Source organism: Malus domestica, chromosome 11, assembly GCF_042453785.1.
Source record: "Malus domestica chromosome 11, GDT2T_hap1".
Taxonomy (NCBI): domain Eukaryota; kingdom Viridiplantae; phylum Streptophyta; class Magnoliopsida; order Rosales; family Rosaceae; genus Malus; species Malus domestica.
The window spans coordinates 25,759,426-25,781,545 of record NC_091671.1 but is presented as its reverse complement, the minus strand read 5'-3'; the positions used below and the strand labels follow the sequence as shown (position 1 = coordinate 25,781,545).

Genomic DNA, 22,120 nt, shown 5'->3' with positions numbered 1-22,120 from the left:
ATAATGGTTTGGTTGAGGGTTTTAAGTCTCATCACATATAAGCATGCATTTTAATCTTATTAAAACAATCTGGTCCTATTACAACTATTGGTCCATGTGATTGATTTAGTTGTATATAATACTCCCACTATGCTTGTAAAACGGTTTTTAAAGCAAGAGTATATTGATGGACTATATAGTTGCCTTAGGGCCTTAGGATGACTATGAACCTTTGATTCGATCCAACACGAGCCTAGTGTTGAATCTCGGTCTAGGGATGGTGATTGATTTTAGTTACGCGTTTAATCATATTAAGGCGTCTTTTTCCTATTGGGCGTTGGACCCAACTACTCCAATTTCATGCATATCAAATAAAACAAGAAAGGAGTACTTTAAAGTAAAGAAGAGCTTATGCTCTTTTACAACATTTGATCAAAACAAATTACTTTAAAGTAAAGAAGAGCTTATGCCCTTTTACAACATTTGATCATATCAATTTACAACCAAAATCTAATCTACACATTCCCATGGTTCAAACAAATTTGAGACGGCCTTTCACATAGCTCAATTATTGTAAGCTTAGGTTCATAATCACCCTTTCTTTAATTAATTAACGCTTTAACTAATTAAACTTGAATGCAACATTTTCATTTGGTTTTTGTTTCCATAGAATTGATTTAAATGAAGCTAAATGAAATGAAAATCCAATTCTCATTTAAAGATACAAAACTATTTTGTTCTCAACTAATTTGGGCCAAATGCAATAACCTCAACTTTTTGGGCTATGTTGCAAAACACAAACTTTTGAGGTCACTTTGTAAGAACACAAAAGTCCACTACTTCATGTAATTACAACTAGAACTCAAAAATTTCATCAGATACAAAAACTTCATTAAAGGAGCAAAACAATTTGTCCTTTAGTGATTTTGGGCCTTTACGTAAAAACGTAAAGTTTCGAGTCAAACTACAAATACACAAAAGTATCAAAACTTTATGTAATTGCATAAAAATCCCAAAGTACCCTATTTTAATAGGGTGGCCGGTTGGTGAGAGTGATGGTCTTATAAAAACTTTTGAATTTTTCAACAAAGTGAAAGGTGATGGGTTGAAAAGGTGATGGATTGGTTTGAAAAAGTAGGTTTCCATAAAACATGGTTCCTTGAAACAAGGAAAATGTGTAAGTGATTGGTATGAGTATTTATTGAAAATTCAAACCATCCATCACAAAGAAAAACTTTATTCAACAACCAAAACTTTTGAATCAAAATACCCAACATTTTTGTTCTTGCCAAAAACATAACAAGAACAATGAAGAACATCCATGAAAACCCATAAGAGCTCCATGAACATTTTTCACCCAAAGACACCCCAAAAACCCTCAAACTTAAGGGAAATAAGATATTACCATACTAGGGTACTTAACGGTTCCTAATGTCACTTTAAAACGCTTTTAACAAGACAAACATGAACCTAAAAATCCACCTTTTGGATTTGGCCGAATTTCCCCAAAAACATGGCACCAAATTTTAGCTCCATAAATCATGCTCATATGAACTACATCTACAACATTTGAGATGGCAAATTTTCTAACAAAATTTATATTCAAAGAAGCAAGAATAAAGCGTGTAACAATTACAACATTCAAATCAAAGACTATGAACTACAAAACCCAAAAGGATTCACCAACTACTAGACCTAGACTCTGATACCACTTGAAGGAAATTTCTTGAAAAACATGTTCATTTGAGCAACATCTATGGCATGCAATTAACAATTAAAGGCGGAATCATGCTTGTATGCACTAAAAAACAAAACATTACTCATGAAATTCAAAGCCTAGTAGAAAGGTGAACCAAGACTCAACTCAAGAACAAAGTGAGTTGAGAGATTTGATACCTTTGTTGATTCCTCTTTGCATAAGCAAAGACTAATCACCCAAGGAGAGGGCCTTCATTCCTTGCTTCTTAGATCCATGGATTTCTTGGATGAGGATGGTTGAAAGGATTCTCCAAGTTCCCAAAATTGAGAACCTCTAATTTTTCCACACCAAGGAAGGACTTGAAGAAGAGATGAGTGACCTAGAGGAAGTAAGATTGCTAGCTAAAATCCTCTAGGGTGGCCGGCATCTTGGAGAGAAAGGGAGAGACATTGGGTTCTCATCTTTTTTTCTCTAAAAGAAACCCTAATGAAGAAAAGGCTATAAAGTCATATTTATATCTACCTTCATTGGAGTGGCAAACTTGTAATAAGTCCAAAACCCACTCCTTTATCAATATGGCCGGCCATAGGGTGTTATTGGGCTGTTTGGGCCTTTGTGAATATTTAGTCATTAAGTTGTCATACAACTTAAGTCAATGTGCTTGACATTCGAAGCCCATTGGGCCTTGAGGCCCAAAACTAACCCGAGGTCTTTAACGAACTTTATTCGTTTGATTAATTAACATATTAATTAATCATTGCCATAAATAATTAAACCGTTTAATTATTCTTATCTCCGTTGTTTCTTCAATCTCTACCTTACACGGTGTACGATCCATTAGGTTCCTTTTAGTAAGGCAGTGGGCAATTAGAACTCTTTCAAATCGATTGTGAATTGAAACTTACTTTCAATTCTCCCTTTAGTGTTTATACACGTTTAGGGCTTCCACAAACCATGAGTGACACCTAGCAGTATGTCATGGTTACCCAAGCTAATCAGAAGAGGTGGATAACCTATTCAGTTTATGATTACAATGCAATACGGTCTTTCTCTCATACAATACTCTTGACCACATTGTTTGGTTTGATAATTTATTCATGTCTATTATCCAATGTGATTCATTTACTTATATGATTACTTTGAATATGATTTGGAAGTTAGAGATCCCTAAATCTCATTCATACTCTAGCTAGAGATTCTTAATTATATCATAGAGTATTCTCCCTCAAATAGTTTGAAAGTTAGAGATCCCTTGTTGCGCATTCACTTGCCTCCATGGCTAAGTGGCTTAACCCCAACTATGCCGTGGACACCTCTGACAGAGTGACTTTGACATAGTCAAAGATCAAGGACTTAACCACAAGACAACTATGATGCCTCAGGTCAAAGGACTACTTTGCATTATCCCAACCATGAGTTCTCATGTGACATGAGTATGAAAACTCCTCGTTGATCGTGTCCAGTGGACTCATTCTCTATTGAGCACCTACATGCTTGTCTTGGTGTCAATCACACCAAGGACTCGAGACCAGTCACTCTCCCTGAGAGAAGACACAACACGTACTGATCTTAACGGACTGTCAATGCCTAATTGGCAATCCTATGATCAGAAACGTTTAGGATATGTATACGAAAGAGAATGGTCTCATGAATCTAACTTCGTTAAATTACATTCTCCTAATTACATATTCCTTGGACTTACCGTTTAAGCATATAACATTTATATGAGATGGCTTAAAACAATAATCTTTGCCCTTGATATTAAACTAGATTAGTTTAACATGTGAAATGTCCGTAAAGTATCATCATATGATTGGTTTTATGGCACATTTCCAACAGTGCATAGTTCAACTTATAAGGAATGCAAAGATTTTTATAAGTGTGTGACTACAAAATTGGGCAAAGCCTCAAATTTTTAGTGGTTAAAAGATATGATCAGACTTGGCAAAAAGTGAAAACGAAAGAAAAATAAGGAAGCTAAGCAAAACTGCTTTCATTCAAGAATCCAACCAATTTCAGAAGTACGATAATTTTTTTTGGAAGAGAATGCAAAATATCTCATTCATGAAAGCAATAAATATAAAAAGTACAAATGAAGAACATGACCCCCAATAGGAGGGTACTTGAGTTGATGGAACTAAATCTGAACATGTTTTTATTAACTTTATGAACTTGTTTTGATCTTAGTTGTTTGCTTTTCGAGCTATTTTGATGTGTTTGTTAGTGATTTCAGGTTTAGGGAAGCAATGAAGCAAAACAAAGAAAGTGTTAGAGTTTTCTTACTCAAACTAGGAATGTGACATTTCCGTATTCCACTTGGAAACGGTGTTTCGTATTTCTCTAAACGATAGGAAAGATTTTGATTCAAGAAGAGTGTGGAAAGTTCCCAACTCAAAATCCAATTTCTTTTGGCTATCCCATATCGGTGAGGGAAAGAAGAAAGAAAGAGTTTACATATGATTACCCCACTCTAACTAATAGCAAGGTTTTTTGTGACAAAACTCCACGCTTGACTGATTGAGCATGTGATAATAACAAGTTGGGGACAGTTAGAGTGATGCCCCCAACTTGTGAACCTAAAAAATTCTACAAATTCCAATTAGGAATCCTACTATGACGAGGAAAGAAGAAGCTTCCGAGAGATTGCCTCAAATCGTGTTGCTAATTTAGAAACCCATGGCGATACCTAATTGATAGAGTTCTAAAGCTCAAGGAGGTCCAAACTGACCTCTTTGGGCATGCATATCAGGTCTCAGTGGGAATCAACTTTCCTATTCCTTGTTTGAGAAGAAAAGCTAAGTTCCATAAAGAGTGGGATTGTTTTCCTACACAAGTTAGGGTTTTCTCCTTAAAAAAACAGTATTTTCTGCAACTTTTATACATCCAACCTCGCAGAAATCAGGAAAGAGAGAGAAAGAGGGAGGGAGAAGCTAACAGGCTTGCTGCCACCAAAAATCATACCATTGTCTCTTCCACCATCCTTGCCGCTGCGCTCACTGGAAATTAGATGCCATTGATTTTCTCCCAGGTTTTTATCACCTTTTCATCTTTAATATTTTCATATGACTATTATGGATGTTTGTATTTTCATAACTAGCTTAACTTTTTCTCAGGGTTACAATGTACGCTAACATGACAGTTTCAAGTTTTCCAGCATGAATGTCTTCGAGTTTCAGATTTGGTTTATGTTCTTCTTATTCATTAAAATTAAAAGTTGATACGCTTGTTGATTGCTTGACCACCATGAATACTTGTTCGTCAACTATTTGGGTTAGAATTAAGAGTACACATCATGCCTTAATTTTGACGTATGAAACACTAAATCATGCTCAAGTTTCACATTGACAAGACTAGGCACATTTATTTTTCAAGTTGATTGCTGGAAATCACAGTTAACACAAAGACAAAAGAACTTAGACTTCTTGAAAGTAAGAGGGAAATTAAGATCAAATCTCATCATTGAATTGAGAAGTAGCTACAAACAACAGCAAAAATGCAAATTTTTTTTTCTTTTTTTTTTAAACAAGAAGTAAACTAATGAAATATATTTCCACCCCCAAACTTAATTATAGCATTGTCCCCAATGATAATGAAAGGAATTTTGAACAATAAGACATAAAAATGGAAGGAAAGAAATACAAAATGAAATAAAGACACATAAAGAAAAGGAAAGAACACACCAATTTGTGTAGGCGAGGAGAACAGCAGTAAAAATGCATTTTTTTTGTTCCGTGGTAGAATTCCAAATCATCCCCAAACTTGTTTCAACACGTCCCATTATGCATAACAAATGTGTGAGTAACCCGTGGGATTAAGAAACTTTTCAAGAAGTTGTGGTAGAGACTGCAAAATCATTACTAGCATAAGGGAGCAAAAGTAGGACTTAAACACACAAACCAGAAAACAGGAGAAAAACAGAACAAGAACATTTAAAATTTATTCAAACTAAAGATGAAAGATAGAAAGCTTGGGTTGCCTCCCAAGAAGCACTTTAGTTACTGTCTAGAGCTAGACATTCTGTTGGCAGTTTGATTCAAATAACAGGTTCCTTCAAAGTGATGGAATCCTTAGCAAGATCATATGGAGACTCCTTGTATAACTTCAAGCGATGTCCATTAACTTTGAAGACAAAACCAATTTGCATGTTTTGGATATCCATAGCCCCATGAAGATGGACCTGTACAACACGATATGGACCATTCCAATGTGATTTGAGCTTTCCTGGGAATAGTTTCAATCTCGAATTAAAAAGCAAAACCTTCTGACCCGGTTGAAACTCTTTACGAAGGATGTGAGCATCATGAAATTTCTTGGTCTTATCCTTGTAAATCTTTGCATTCTCATAAGCATCATTCCTTATTTCTTCCAGTTCATTTAACTGCAGCTTCCGCTTCTCTCCAGCTGCCTGGTAGTCAAAATTGAGGTGCTTAATAACCCAATATGCCTTGTGCTCAAGTTCCATAGGCAGATGGCAAGCTTTCCCATTCACCAAACGAAAAAGAGACATCCCAATTGGTATCTTATAAGCTATCCTATATGCCCATAAAGCATCAGTAAGCTTTAAACTCCAATCCTTTCGAGATGAACTGACAGTTTTCTCAAGAATCCTCTTGAGCTCACGATTAGATACTTCAACTTGTCCAGATGTCTGTGGATGGTATGGGGTGGCTATGCGATGGTGAATATGATACTTGGCACAAAGGGCATCCATGGTGCGGTTTAAAAAATGCGTACCTTCGTCATTGATGATAGCACGAGGTATTCCAAATCGGGGAAAAATAGAATTCTGCAAGAAACCTAACACCACAGAACTTTTGCATGTTGGAGAAGCTATTGCCTCCACCCACTTAGAGACATAATCAACCGCCACCAAGATGTAGAGATTGCCATGTGAAGAAGGGAAATGTCCCATGAAGTCTATACCCCAGACATTAAATAGTTCAATCACCAAAATACTTTGTTGGGGCATCTCATTTCTTTGAGAAAGATTGCCAACTCTTTGACACTTAACACAAGCCTGGCATCATAGGTATGCATCTTTGAATAAAGATGGCCAAAAGAAACCACTCTGTAAGATCTTGGCCGCAGTATTTCTTGGTCCAAAATGACCACCACATGCATAATGGTGAGCAAACTTCAAAATGCTTTCTTGTTCTTCTAAGGGGACACATCGACGAATGATTTGATCTTGTCAATGCTTGAAAAGGTATGGCTCATCCTAAAAGTAGTGTTTTACAGTGGAGAGGAACTTCTTCCTTTATTGGTAACTGAACTTTGATGGTATTTCTCCAGATGCCAAATAATTTGCAATGTTAGCATACCATGGTACTTGATGAGTAACTGCTAAAAGTTGCTCGTCTGGAAAGCTCTCTTGCAGGGGCAATGAATCTGCCTCATCAGTGCTTGCATTTACTAATCTTGAGAGACGATCCGCCACAACATTCTCAAGTCCTTTTTTATCTAGGATTTCCAAATCAAACTCTTGCAAGAGAAGGACCCATCGAATCAATCGTGGTTTGGCCTCTTTTTTAGACAATAAGTACTTGAGAGTAGAATGATCAGAATACACAATGACTTTAGCACCAATTAAGTACGATCGAAACTTTTCAAGAGCAAATACCACTGCAAGTAATTCTTTTTTCGTAGTGGTATAATTTAGCTGAGCATCATTCAAAGTGCGGTTGGCATAATATATAACATGGGGGAGCTTGTCACGTCGTTGACCAAGGACAGCACCCACAGCATAATCGGAAGCATCACACATGAGCTCAAAAGGAAGGGTCCAATCTGGAGCTGTTATAATTGGGGCTGATGTGAGAAGATTTTTCAATTTGTTGAAAGCATCATGACAATCTGCATTAAAATCAAAACAAGCATCTTTAGCAAGTAAATTACAAAGAGGACGACTAATTTTGGAAAAATCCTTGATGAATCTTCGATAAAAACCAGCATGTCCCAAGAAAGATCTCACATTCTTCACAGAAGTTGGTGGTGGTAATTTGGCGATCACCTCAATTTTTGCCTTGTCGACCTCTATTCCTTTGCTTGAAATTAGATGTCCTAGCACAATGCCATGCTTAACCATAAAATGGCATTTCTCCCTATTTAACACAAGATTAGTCTCCCTGCATTTTTCCAAAACCAAAGACAAGTTATCCAAACATATATCGAAAGAATTACCAAAAACAGAAAAATCATCCATAAAAACCTCAACAATATTTTCAACCATTCCGGAAAAAATACTCATCATGCATCGTTGGAAAGTGGCAGGGGCATTGCACAATCTAAATGGCATTCGTCTGTATGCAAATGTACCAAAAGGGCATGTAAATGTTGTTTTCTCTTGATCCTCAGGGGCAATTGGAATTTGGTTGTACCCTGAATAACCATCTAAGAAACAATAGAAAGAATGACCAGCTAGTCTCTCGAGCATCTAATCAATGAATGGCAGCGGAAAATGATCATTTCTAGTGCTGTTATTGGGCTTTCTATAGTCAACACACATTCGCCATCTGGTGGTCATCCTTGTAGGCACAAGCTCGTTGTTATCATTCTTCACCACAGTAATACCAGTTTTCTTTGGAACCACCTGAGTCGGGCTCACCCATTTGCTATCCGAGATTGGATAAATGATACCTGCATCGAGTAACTTCATCATCTCAACTCTTACAACTTCCTTCATGATCGGATTTAGACATCTTTGAGCTTCAACAGTTGGTTTAGTCCCAGCCTCCATAAAAATCCCATGCATGCACAAAGCTGGACTAATGCCCTTTATGTCAGCAAGTGTCCACCCCAAAGCATCTTAATACTTGCGAAGAACTCTTAGTAATTTGTCTTCCTCCGTGTCATTCAGATCAGCAGCAATAATAACAGGCAAGGTCTCGTTCACCTTAAGATGAGCATACTTAAGGTGGCTCGGTAGTAGCTTGAGCTCTAACTTCGGAGCTTGCTCACTTGAAGGAAGAATGGGCTGCTTAGGCACTCCAAGGCTTTCATAAACATGTCGCCACTTTGGATTATGAATTGGTACACTATCCAATGCAGCAATGACGTCCACCATATTTTCTTCCATAGATAAAGTAGCATCATGGTTGGTGAGGCAAGTTAACAGCTCATCGTTAGATGATCGAGAGGCAAAGTTTGCATGCACAATCCCATAAAATCGAGATGACGCTTGATAGCTTCAAAGAGTTTGAATACAACTGACTCTCCTTGCACTCTTAAGGTTAAAGTACCTGCTTCCACATCAATAAGTGTCCGGCCGGTGGCTATGAACGGTCGGCCTAAAATGAGAGGCACTTCTTTGTCTTCCTCCATGTCAAGTACAATGAAATCAGCTGGGAGATAGAATTTATCCACTTTAATAATCACATCTTCCAGAATACCCAAAGGATAGGTCACGGACCTATCTGCCAATTGAAGACTCACAGATGTGGGCTTGAGTTCTCCTTCACCTAATTTTTGAAAAACAGAATAAGGCATAAGGTTAACACTTGCTCCTAAATCAATCAATATTTTATGAAAATCAAGACTACCAATAGTACAAGAGATAGTGAAACTCCCTGGATCTATGTTCTTGGGTGGTAGCTTATGTAAGAGGACAACACTACATTGCTCAGTTAAAATCACCTTCTCGTATTCCAAGAAATTTTTCTTTTTAGAACATAGCTCATTCAGAAATTTGGCATATGATGGGATCTGTTTAATAGCATCTAATAGAGGCAAATTAATTTGAACCTTAGCCAACATCTTCAGGAATTCAATGCATTGTTGATCCTTGGAATATTGTTGCTGTTGTTGTGGAAATGGCAAATGTGGCTTGTATGGTGGCTTGTCAGAAGGTGCAAATAAACTACCAAGGCCTTTTTCCTTATTTGCATCAAAGTTGGGTCGAGATTGCACTTTGTCACTTGCACTAGGATCTGGAATACCTGTTGCAGAAATAGCCTCTGACCGAGACTTTGCAGCTAACGGTGCACTTTCAACAAGCTCTTCTTCTTCCACTTCGGCTTCATGGTGCACCACTTATTTGTTGTCAGAGCTCTTGCCACTTCTCAATGTCTGTATTACTTTGCAATGCTTCATCCCTTTTGGATTTTGCTCAGATTGGCTCGGGAACTATCCTTTCTCTCTTTCATTGAACATGGTAGCAAGCTGTCCAACTTGAGTCTCCAAATTCCCCACTGATGCCGTGAGATTCTGAATGCTAGTTTATGTGGATTGGACAAAATTGTTGGTGCTATTAGAGAGAGCGGACATATGTTGAGCTAGCTATGACATTTGATCTTCAAGAGATGGTTTCTTAGTCTCACTAGTTGATTGGTAAGACTGTTGGTATTGATGTGGCTATTGGTTGCCACCCCAACTAAGATTGGGATGGTTCTTCCACGCAGGATTATATGTATTGGAATAAAGGTCACTTCTAGGTCTAATGAAATTATTCACCATATTCACATGCTCTTGTACAAGCTCAGGGTAGCTATCCTTGTTGGGGCATTGAGTGATGTCATGAGTTGTCTCACTACAAATGATGCAAGCTTCTTGGGCATTGGGCATGGAAGAGACCTGGATTAAGGCAGCAAACTTGGCATTAAAATTCTTTTCCATTTTAGCAATTTGAGCAGAAACATTAGGAGAACTCTAAGAAATCTAAAAAACTCCCTTCTTTTGTGTTTGTTCTTCTGTCCATTGTTGGGATTCAGAAGCCATCATATCAAATAACTCAAATGCTTCCCTTGCTGATTTTGACATTAGTGACCCTCCAGCAGATGCATTCACTTGACTCTTGGTGGTGGCATTGAGACCATCATAAAATATGTTCATTTGAAGGTTAGAATCAAACCCAGCATGAGGACATTTTGTGTACATCTCATTATACCATTCCCAAGCTTCATGGAAAGACTCATTTGGCTTTAAAGCGAAAGCTAATATCTCTTTCTTGAGTGAAAGAGTCTTGGAAGAAGGAAAAAACTTATTGAGAAATTTTTCTTGCAATTCTGTCCATGTTGTAATGCTATTGGCAGGCAGAAAATGCAACCACGCCTTGGCTTTGTCCTTCAAAGAGAACGGGAACAAGCATAACTTGATAGCTTCAAAAGAGAAACCTCTGATTATGGTGTTGTCACATGCCTCAATAAAATCAGCCAAATGCATGTTGGGATCACTATTTAGCAACCCATGAAAGGATGGCAATATGTTGAGGATGTGAGGTTTGATTTCAAAGGTTGTCCCATCTTCCACATCTGGATATATAATGCACCTTGGCACTGCATTGACTCTCGCTGCCAATGGATTCCTTAAAGGTTGACCTGCTGTAGGTAAGGCTAGGGCCATGTGTGCAATTGGTGCCAAAGGTTGGGAAATAGATGTGCTGCTCTCAGGATCACGGAACAAATCCTTAAGAAAAGTATCACCAAGGTTGGAATCTTGTGCTAAATATTTTTCTCTAGCTAACTTCCTTGCACTTCTCTCTGGTTCTGGGTCGTAAGGAATAAGCACTTGATTCTTGGACCTTGTTCTTATCACCATATACTACACCTGAACAAACAACAGAAATATTAAGCCACAATAAAAATAAAAGTAAAATAAAATAAAACTTAACAGAAACTAACTAAACAACAAAAAGGAAAAGAAAGTAAGTAAACCTAGATGAATCAAAAACACAGTTTATGCAAATTGGCAACCACTAGTTAGTTAAACAAAGACAAAAATCTCACACCACACATCCACTGCACTTAATCAAAGATCGAAACTCAACTAAATTAATTGCTGTTTTTTAATGATTAATAAAAATAAGACATAAACATAAGCATAAGAACAATAAACACAAAAGCTCAGGAACTGTTGGCACAGTCCCCGGCAACGGCGCCAATTTCTTGATAGCGATATTACTACTTGTAAAACAAGGGTTAAACCATAGAAAATTCTTGCAAGAGAACAAGTGTTTGTAGTATAGAATGGCTCAAGCAAGGTCGATCTCCTCAGGGACTGATATAAACAATTTACGAGTTTTTGTGTATTTAACTTATTTAACTCTAAGAACTACACTAATTTGACGAAACTAAATACTACTGGATGTGACTTAAACAAATATCTAAAATGGGAATTGGCTTATAGGAATAGTGATCCAACTAAACAAAACAAGTAAATATATAAACTCAAGATAATACAAATAATTTAAGAAAATTAGATTGACAAGGTGCTAGAGTTCAACCTTTTACCAACAACACTCCTACGTAGCTCTTCCAATTGCTTAAGTAATCGAAAACATATATGCTTTGAAGGTTGGGTTTTCCTTGTGTATGTTTTACTTGTGACATTCAAGTTAAAACGCATACCACTACATGCAATTTATCCATGACATTTGGATTAAATATAAACATGAATGAATCATTAATCTTGATGAAAATCCTTTTGTTAAACCATGTAATCCCTAAGAGTATGATATTTACCTTAGGAGAAATTACAATCCTCAATCACAAGAAGCATAACCAATTTTAACGTGACATTCGTTCAAAATTGCATCCAATGACTTTTCTAAGCATCCTAATGGTGATCGATCATCAAGACACATAGATAGTTTAATTTAGAGATTGAAAATATCAAAGCAAGCATGTAACAACACTTGAGCAATTGAAAGAGAAATCTACGTAATCATGTTGCGGCTCATGGCCTCACTCTAGCAAAAGGAAATTAGTTATACATAATTATTTGAATACATAAGAAATTATCCATGAAGAATCAAAGAAAGAGACAACCCTTTTTTTTTTACAAGGAAGCTATCTCCTGAGCTCTCCGATCCTTTTGGAGCGGTGGATCCCTTCTGCTTTCTGCTATGTTGCTCTTGCAACTCTGTCCGTTCCTCTTCTTCTTCTCTGCTCTCCCTTCTTTTGCTCTCTGCCGTGTGCCTTGTGTCTTTCCCACTGCCAGTCTGTGTGTTTTCTTTTCTTGCCTTTAACAAAAGGCAGCTCTTTTCCAAGTCACTAAGGCCACAAGTGGAAGACAAGCCTCATCCCACTTCCTAGTGCTCCACTTTATCCTCACTCCCCCACTTTGCTTTCTGATTTCTTTTTCAAACACCACCCGTGGAGACAAGCTCCACTTCCAATTCTTTTGTTTGTTTTTATTATTTCCTTTTCTCCTTTTTGCTTGAAATTGATCCTAAAGAAAATTTAACTGCACACTAACATAAGGTAAGGTAAAATGCAACCATTTTAACACAAAAATATCACAAAGACTTTAGAAATGGATGATATAAATGCATGAAATATATGAGTGATCAGTACACATCATGCCTTAATTTTGACGGATGTATGAATAAGATGAATGAGTATGACTGGTACAAATCCATGCTTGAGTGCTTGTTTGGTTGTTATGTTCGTAATGGATTATGGTTTTATGTTACAAATTAAGACTAGGTTAGGTTTAAATCATAATACACGATTTTGATCAAAATGGCTTACTCATATCTTTGAGAAAACCAACCCTTAATTCTGAGTATGAACTTGTTAGCTGATGTGTTTGATTGCTTGGAATTGAATTGTCATGGCGAAGTTGTTGAGAAGTCAACGATATCATCCATGATATCTTGGCTTAGTTTAGGAAACTATTTTGTAATTATTTATAACCCTAGAATGTAGGCTAGATTACTTCCTTGGTTAGGATTCTCATTGTATAAAGTTTCCTTGTATCAATAGAAGAAAAACACTTTTGCAAAATATCCTTTGCTCGATTCTTTACATGGTATCGAGAGCTAGGTTTTAACCTAGCTTTTTCCGTTGCCTTTTATCTTGCTATTTTCACATAGCCTTTTTTTTTTTTTTTTCTTCCGTCTACTGCCATGGCCACTGACGTGATTTCGCCAAGGCTAATATTTCCAACCCATTATTCATCCATCATTCCGATCATCCATCCATGATGTTGGTTTTGAAACCCCTGAATGGGGATAATTATTCTACCTGGTCTCATGCTATAAAGATCTCACTGAGTGCCAAAAACAAAATTAGCTTTGTTGATGGCACTGTCATGCAGCCTTCCATTAAGACCAAGTCAGACGATCATGCTTTGTGGTAAAGATGCAACGACATGATCATTGGATGGATTATTAATTCCATTGACTCGGATATTTCTGACAGTATCATTTTGTATGACCGATGCTCATGCAATTTGGGAGGAATTGCGTGAGCAATATTCTCAAAGTAATGCTCCCTAAATTTTCCAACTGCAACGGGACATTGCTTCACTTACACAAGATCAACTATCTATTACTACATACTACACGAAGATGAAAAGTTTGTGGGATGAGTTGTCATCCTACAATGACTCTGTTTCTTGCACTTGTGGAGCACAATATGAGATGGACAAGTTAATGCAGTTCCTCATGGGACTGAATGACTCCTATAGTGCCGTTCGAGGGTAGGTCTTGTTGATGAATCCTCTACCTACGGTTTGTCAGGCCTATGCATCCATTTCCCAGGAGAAGCAAATGAGCCTTGCTTCTTCACTAGTTATTGCAGACACAACAACCATGGTAGTTCATCAAGGTGGCTTGAAGTTGTCTTATTCTTCAGGCTCTTCTAATTGCAAACCTTTGCATTGCACTCATTGCAATCAAGATTGCCATATGATTAATACATGTTATCAACTTCAACGATATCCACCAGGTCATCGTTTGCATAAGGTTAAGCCACAAAAAGGGAACAACCGTCCCAAGAAGAAAATGAGTTCTTCCTTGGCTAATCAGGTCTCAAAAAATGCAGCCACCAAGAAGAAGATGCAGTATGTCATGTATGGACTTTCTGACGTCCAGTTTCAACAAATTCTTTAAATTATGAATGGCTAGGGAAGTGATGTGCCACAGGACAATGCAACTCAGACAGGTTTGTCCAAATCACCTTTGCACCTCCATCGATGGATAATCGATAGTGGTGCAACATATCATATCACTTCTTCACTAGAATTGCTTACTGATGGTGTTGAAAATATGAAAATGTCTCCCTTTAAAGTTGCCTCTACTTCTAAGGCCAAATATTTCATGACCATTGTAAACGATTATTCTCGTTTTACATGAATTTTTCTAATGCAACATAAAAATGAAACACAACATATCCTTAATAATATTTTCACCTTTGTCAAAACTCAATTTAATACTTTTATTCGCCAAATATGAGTCGACAATGGGGGGAATTTTTTTCACTCTGCCACCCTCTTTTTTGATCCTCTCGCCAATGCTCCACATGTGGATTTCCTTGCATCGCCACCTTCAGACAATGCAGTGCTTGCCACGCCATTCTCATATTTCAGTGCCTGTACCACCCATTGAACCTACAACCGTTAACCTTCCCTGCTAGCACTTGATGTGCCTTCCCTTGCTCCAACACCGGTGCTCCGTTTCTCTGGCCATCACTCTTCTCCATCATCCAAGTTGCGTGACTATATTTGCCCTACTGTCAAGCTTACCCAACCAAGTTCTTCATCGCCTTTGTTGTCTAGTCACACCTCAGCTACATGGTATCCACTTGCTAATTAACTCACTTATCATCGTTTCTCACATACACAACAATCTTTCCTCGCAAATATTGCTCTTTAGGTTGAACCTCGGACTTATAAGAAAGCTGCTTGTTTCCTTCATTGGCAAGCTGCTATGGATTCTGAATTGGAAGCTTTGGAGGCTAATCACATTTGGTCTCTCACTCTTCTTCCTCTTGGTAAATCTCCCATTAGTTGCCGTTGGGTTTACAAAATCAAGCATCGTTCTAATGTCTCCATTGAACATTATAAGGCACGTTTGGTTGCCAAAGGCTATACCCAGCTTGAGGGTATTGATTTTCATGATACGTTTTCTCTCACTACCAAAATGGTCACAGTTCGATGTTTATTGGCTTTTGCTACCTCACGGCGGTCTCTCCATCAATTAGACGCTAACAACGCCTTTCTTCATGGTGACCTTTATGAAGAAATCTATATGACTCATCCTCCAAGTCTTCGACGACAGGGGGAGAACTTACAAGCTTTTTGTCAATGGTTTGCAAAATTTTCCTAAGCTATTCAGTCCGTCGGCTACGTAAAATCCAAGGTTGATTACTCTTTGTTTACCTGGAAACGAGGCAAGTTTTTTATAGCCCTCTTAATTTATGTTGACGATATTTTGATTATGGTCAATGATTCGTGTGCCATTGATGCCCTAAAACCGTTTCTCAATGGTCGCTTCAAAATTAAAGATCTTGGCAATTTGAAGTACTTTCTTGGGATGGAAGTATCATGTTCAAAGAATGGGATCTTTATTTCCCAACGGAAATATGCTTTAGAAATATTGAAAGATGAAGGTCTCTTGGGAGCTCGCCCAGTAGAATTTCCCATGGAACAAATTCTTAAGTTGTCAAACAATGGTGAAATCCTCAAAGATTTGGCAAAATATAGAAGATTGGTAGGGCGTTTGATATATCCAATGATCAACAGGTTGGATATAACCTATTCAGTGCATGTGTTGAGTAGGTTTTTGCATGAGCCTCGCATACCACTCATGGAAGCAGCCCTTTAGATTTTGAAATATATAAAAAGTACATTTGGACAAGATTTGTTCTTTCCTTCTCAAAATGACTTGGTTTTAAATCCATATTGTGTGTCACGCCCCGATTTCGACATACATCCTGGATTGACACATGACGTTACCAAGTACTCGTATATCTAAGCATACCCCACCTCCAGGATATGATAAAGTACAACTCAAGATTCAGATTGTGTAGTAATTTTTGCATACTTTATGGTTGCTTCTAACCTCCTCGTTAGACTGCCTACGTACCCTAAATAGGGATCAAATCATTCGTAGTTCACCATTTGTTAAACTCTGAAATTTTTGTAAAACACATTCTAGCAGAAAACATAAAGTACCACATTACACATCAACCATAAGCCAAACAAGAGTTGTCATCAATCCATTCACACATACATGTGCTTTCCAACACCGTTCCACAATCACATCAATCAATAACACATACAACACACCAAAATGTAAGGCTAGAGCAACACAGTTCGGCTGAAGCCTACATCTCTGAAGCTTTCTCAATTTAGACCGAATCCAACTAATCAATGAAGTCAAAGATGTGATTTCGGACCACTCAATGAAATCCAACATCATCGAGTTCCGGACCACTCAACGGAACCAAAATACCAAGTGCGATTCCAGACCACTCAACGGAATCACGGAGTAGAAGGGATTTCGGACCTCTCAACGGAATCTGAGTGGATATGATTTCGAACAACTCAAAAAAATTGTAGAGTACAATGGATATCGGACCACTCAACAAAATCCAATGTAGGAACGATTCCAGACCACTCAAAGGAATCGCGGAGTACGAGGGATTCCAGACCACTCAACAAAATCCAGATGAAGTAGGGAACCGGACCACTCAATGGAACCCCAGCAGAACTCAGTTCCGGACCACTTAACAGAACCGAGCAGAAGTTCAAGAAACATAACAATGGCTCGAAGAAACAAGTTACTCAATTCACAAAGGCTCAATGAAATGAAACAAGCACAAGTACTACGGATCAACAAAGTAAGAAATAAAACGATATCCAAGCAACGAATCCCCATGACAATAGGTTAACGGTCCCACTGCTAGCCTTCACATTTAACAAACAATCCAACAAGCACTTCAGATCACATTTCACAAATATCGTCAATACACAAGTCAAATCACATTTAATAAACATAGATCAATGCCTAAATATATATATAAAAAATCACATTTCAATAGAATTCACATTTATAAAATCAGGTTATATCCACAAATGATACTAAATATGAAATCAAGGTAATAACCATATCACATATCTTAAAGTCACTCACTAACCAATGTAGGCCCACTAGACTTCACTTAGTCTCTAGTAGTACTAATTTCAATATTTAAGAATGATTCGAAACATGTTGACCAAAAGTCAACTCTCTGTCAATGATGCATTCCACAACCTTACATAATTTGATCTAGAACATCCACCCATGGATTTCCGATCCATAACCTCCCAATAGTCTCATTAATCTTCTAGAACAATATCCTATAATTTTGAAACGATCCAATGGTCGGATCTTTGCCAATCGCTAAAATTAAGAGGCGGTCATCGTTTGGTTTTACAAACTTAGAAATTCAATTCAGAAAGATTCGACGTCAGATTCACAATCTGTAAGTTCCTAAGGTCCTCAAATATTACGTATAATAACATATTAAAGTTTGGTAATGATCCGACGGTCGGGTACTTGATTGTTATAATGATCAAGTGGCGGCTTCTAACGAAAATATGTTCAAAGGACGGGATTTCGTCAATCGGATGTCACATATGGAATCAGGTTATCAAATTTAGCCTAGAAGGGTCAAGTGGTTCCTCGGGCCACACGCCACCCCGAATTTAGCCTAAAAAATACCAAATTACCAAATTTAGTCTAAAAATTACCAAATTTTACAAACATGTAGAGCGCAATGAGAGAAACATTTTTCATACCTGGGCCGAAGTCCAATTTGGCCGGGAAGGCGCCTGAAATCACCTCGATCCGTCGGAAACCCTTGAAATAGGTGCACTTCGATTTGTCTTCTCCGGTACTCCACCACCCCCAAACTTGTTTGAGGTTTGTTCCTGGGCCCAAAAGGAGATGATTGTTGGTGGTGATCGACGATGATGCTTGTGGAATTGGTCCTTCACCGTCGTGCACCCCCGAAGTCTATCGACGCGAGATCCATGAAACCTAGGCCAAAATCCATCAATTTTTTGATGAAAATGGAAGAGGGAGGATTGTGGAATGTTTTTCGGGTGGTGAGTGGCTTCAAATAGTTGAAAAACCATTGTGAAAGGCGTCGGAAACCAGGGAACCTGTTAGGTCGGGTTGCGAGTTAAAAAGGGGGTCCGGATTCCCTCATTTCCTTTCTTTCTTCTCCTCCTAATTGGCTCGTTCCCCCCTCCTTTCCCTAATTTCTCTCCTCTTCTTCCCATCCTAGCCACACACGTGGCACCATATCACTGCTCTAGCAATCTAGAGCCTTCTAGATAATAGTCAAATGACCATTTCACCCTTGTCTTTGTTCGTTTATAACTTATTCGTTATAACTTCAAATTACATTCCGTTTGCACCCACGCGTTCATATTGACGAGTACTATCCAAATATGTAAAGAAAAGTGGAAATATATATACACATCAAATACATTAATAGGGCAATTTCATTATTTCACTTATCAAAAAAATTATATGTCGCAAATACAAATGCGTCGAAACCAAGAATACGAAATACGTAATTTTAAATAGTGAAATCCGGGGACGGGATTTCACATTGTGATTCAGATTGGGTAGGATGTCCTACAACATGAAGATCAACTACAGGGTACTGTATTTTTTTGGGATGTTCATTGATCTCTTGGAGGTCAAAGAGACAAAAGACTATGTCTTTGTCATCAGCGGAGTTCGAATATTGAGCGATGGCTGGAACTTGTTGTGAATTATCATGGTTGCGATATTTATTGAGAGACGTAGGTGTACTACATCCAAGATCGGCTTGCTTCATTGTGACAATAAAGCGGCTCTTCACATCATTGCTAATTCGGTTTTTCATGAGCGAATCAGACATACAGAAATGGACTGTCATTTCATCCGGGATAAAATACAAGATGGTTCAGTTGTCACAAGATTTGTTCCTTCTTCACATCAACTTGTAGACGTACTCACGAAGGCATTGTGGAAGGAAACTTTCTCAAGGATTATTCACAAGTTGGGAGTTCTCAACATCCACTCTCCAACTTGAGGGGGAGTGTTGAGAAGTCAACGATATCATCCCTGATATCTTGGGTTAGTTTAGGAAACTATTTTGTAATTTATTTGTAATTGATTTCTGATTATTTGTAATCCTAGAATGTAGGCTAGATTACTTCCTCAATTAGGATTCTCATTGTATAAAATCTCCTTGTATCAATAGAAGAAAATTACTTCTACAAAATATCCTTTGGACAATCTTACAGTTGTTGCCCTGTTCTAAAAAGGACTGATTAAAAACCCTAGAATCTTCCCTCATAACAGTGCTTTTATTTTTATTTGTGTCATTAGTGTCATTTAAACCATAGTGCAAATATATAAGTGGAAGGGTTGTGTTATATAAGGACTCAATTAAATTAATTACACCAGATTAAATCTCTATTAAAGGAAAAACTAAAGGTGGTTATCAATTCAAATAAAGAGCAGTTGTAACCGAAGCAAACTGACGGCAACCGCATCTTTGATAGGGAGATGCAGCTGGAGCATATAAGGTTGATTTTGGTCTCTCTTCTCTGGTACTTCTTGTTCTCATATAGAATACCATTCCTATTGAGAGTATAGAGATACTATTTCTGAATCCAAGAGAAGAGAAGACAAAATCATGGCTTCATTCCACTCCAAGTAAGTAAATTCCTCATACTGTCATGAAACCTAATCATGCATGTACTGCATTTAATACGACCAAGCATGGTTTTAATTATTGTTGTAAGCACTGTCACATTGGTTTAGTTGTTCATGACCCTTAATCATGTTAACATGTGCTATCATGGCCACACAACTGAAACCTTCTTCAGATAAAGGATGGCTATATTTTTCCGCTGGGCATGAAAGTGCTCAATTTTGGTGTTTGCATGCAATATTATATCAGTACAGAAAAATTCGACTCTTGTGAACTGCATCATTTGTATTTGTCATTTCTATCAGTTATTTACTTGAATTCGTATCAGTCAATTGCAATTCTACATATATATGCCTGATGATCTATGCAATAAAAGGTCTAAATTGCAAATGAGTACACTAACGAATCATTACTTAAATGTAACTTATTTTGTATTCGTGACAGAAGTTCTGAGATAAGTTTAGTATAACTTGAGTAATGACAGAAGATGTGGTTTATAAGTATTAACAAGTAAAATGCTTCCAAAGGATTGACTTTACTGGGTTCATTTGTATAATCAGTGTATAGTGAGTAATGGCTTACAATCTATCTTTGTACTCTAACTTAACCAAAGGTACCATATATGGATAGTTTTTGTATTCAATGACTTGGCTATGCAAAATATGAACTTATTAATGTATATGGACAGTTTCTTGCCTAAAGGTGTGCTGAGTCCAGAGTTTATGAGAAGAAATTTCTGTAATTGTTTCTTGGTCATAAATTTATGAAATTCTCCAATTTTTTTTTTCAAATTGAAGCAGGTTCAATATGATGAGTTTAGTGAATGTTGAGGAATTGAATGGCAACAATTTCAAAGCATGGAAGCAGCAAATTGAATTGAATCTTGGCATGTTCGAGTTCAACATAGCATTCAAGGTTCCTCAACCTTCTGCGTTAACAGATGAGAGTACTGCACAAGAAAGAGAAGAGAACTCTTTGCAAGATGGGATAGGAAAAACCAAATGTCCCTGCTTATCATGCAGAATTCAATGCAGGAGCACATTAGGGGGGGAACTCCTAGCTGACTTGGCTAAGAATTACATGAACAAAGTTGAAGAGAAATTTAAAGGGTCAGACAAGGCTGAAACTGGTGCTTGTTTGCCAGCACTAATTAACACAAAACATGACGGTTCTGGGAGCATTAGCTAAAATTGGTCAACATTGCAAACAAGTTGAAATGCAATGGATATTGGTATTACAGATCAATTCCTTGTGCACATGTCACTGTAGTCCTTATCCAATGATTATGAGCAACTGAAAGTGAGCTACAACACACAGAAGGAAATTGAGAAGAGTTTTTAGCATTGGTTCCTGTGCCGGAAGACAATGGTGCTGCGGAGATGTCAACTTTTTCTGTAGTTTTCTGAGCAATTTCCAACTCCTTTCTTATGCTCATCCAAGTCAACTGCTGTTTTTATGGGTCTTCCATTATGAAGATTAATTGCTTGTACTTGTCTGATTCTAGTGTTCTCTTCAGTTTGATTGGGCATATTTTCTTATTCCCTTCCCGTCGCATTAGCTAGTTGAGCCATTTGAACCTCAAGGTTCTGAATAGATGCAGCTTGGTTTTAGAGAGTAGTCTCCATCTTGCTCGTAAAATTATTGGTAGTGATTACAAGGGTATTGACGTTTCCAGCAAGTTAAGTGAGTACTTCTTCCAAAGGTTGCTTCTTCTCTTGTGACGGGAAACCACGTCAACTCCTTTGAATGTTTTGATTAGTACTCCACGAAAAATTGAGGTGATTTCTCCATCCAGCATTGTAAGTGTTCGAATATTGATTATTTCGTTGCAAGTTGAAATCGAAAACTTGATTAACATGTTCAACCATGGAAGGTGCGAACGGGTTTGCTGCTAAGCAATCATTGGTATGGTGATTTCCCGCACAAAGCTCACAAACGCAGTAGAAGACTGCATTAACATTCATAGTGCCAAACTGTTTGGAGAGAGTAGAAATCTGAGCAGTTAAGGCAGAGATGGAGTCGATCT

General features: G+C 37.7%; 2 protein-coding genes and 2 long non-coding RNA genes across 4 annotated transcripts; 1 reads left to right on the top strand and 3 right to left on the bottom strand.

Moving 5' to 3' along the window:
• Positions 1–5,711: 5,711 nt before the first annotated feature.
• LOC139189500 (uncharacterized) lies at positions 5,712–6,590 on the bottom strand. The gene has a single exon (XM_070808461.1). It carries the CDS (start codon positions 6,588–6,590, stop codon positions 5,712–5,714), a length of 879 nt encoding a protein of 292 aa, XP_070664562.1.
• A 1,893-nt stretch (positions 6,591–8,483) lies between these two features.
• Positions 8,484–10,288, bottom strand: LOC114819764 (uncharacterized). The gene is made up of 4 exons (XM_029089383.1): positions 10,102–10,288; positions 9,292–9,690; positions 8,917–9,135; positions 8,484–8,746 (listed from the first exon to the last, which is right to left on the bottom strand). Exons 1-4 carry the CDS (start codon positions 10,286–10,288, stop codon positions 8,484–8,486), a joined length of 1,068 nt encoding a protein of 355 aa, XP_028945216.1.
• Positions 10,289–12,092: 1,804 nt separating this feature from the next.
• On the bottom strand, positions 12,093–18,566 carry LOC139189630 (uncharacterized). Its single transcript, XR_011573449.1, has 2 exons — positions 18,179–18,566; positions 12,093–12,856 (listed from the first exon to the last, which is right to left on the bottom strand). It is a non-coding gene; the product is annotated as an uncharacterized lncRNA (long non-coding RNA).
• A 1,425-nt stretch (positions 18,567–19,991) lies between these two features.
• LOC139189115 (uncharacterized) lies at positions 19,992–21,609 on the top strand. Its single transcript, XR_011572645.1, has 2 exons — positions 19,992–20,096; positions 20,895–21,609. It is a non-coding gene; the product is annotated as an uncharacterized lncRNA (long non-coding RNA).
• Positions 21,610–22,120: the final 511 nt, after the last annotated feature.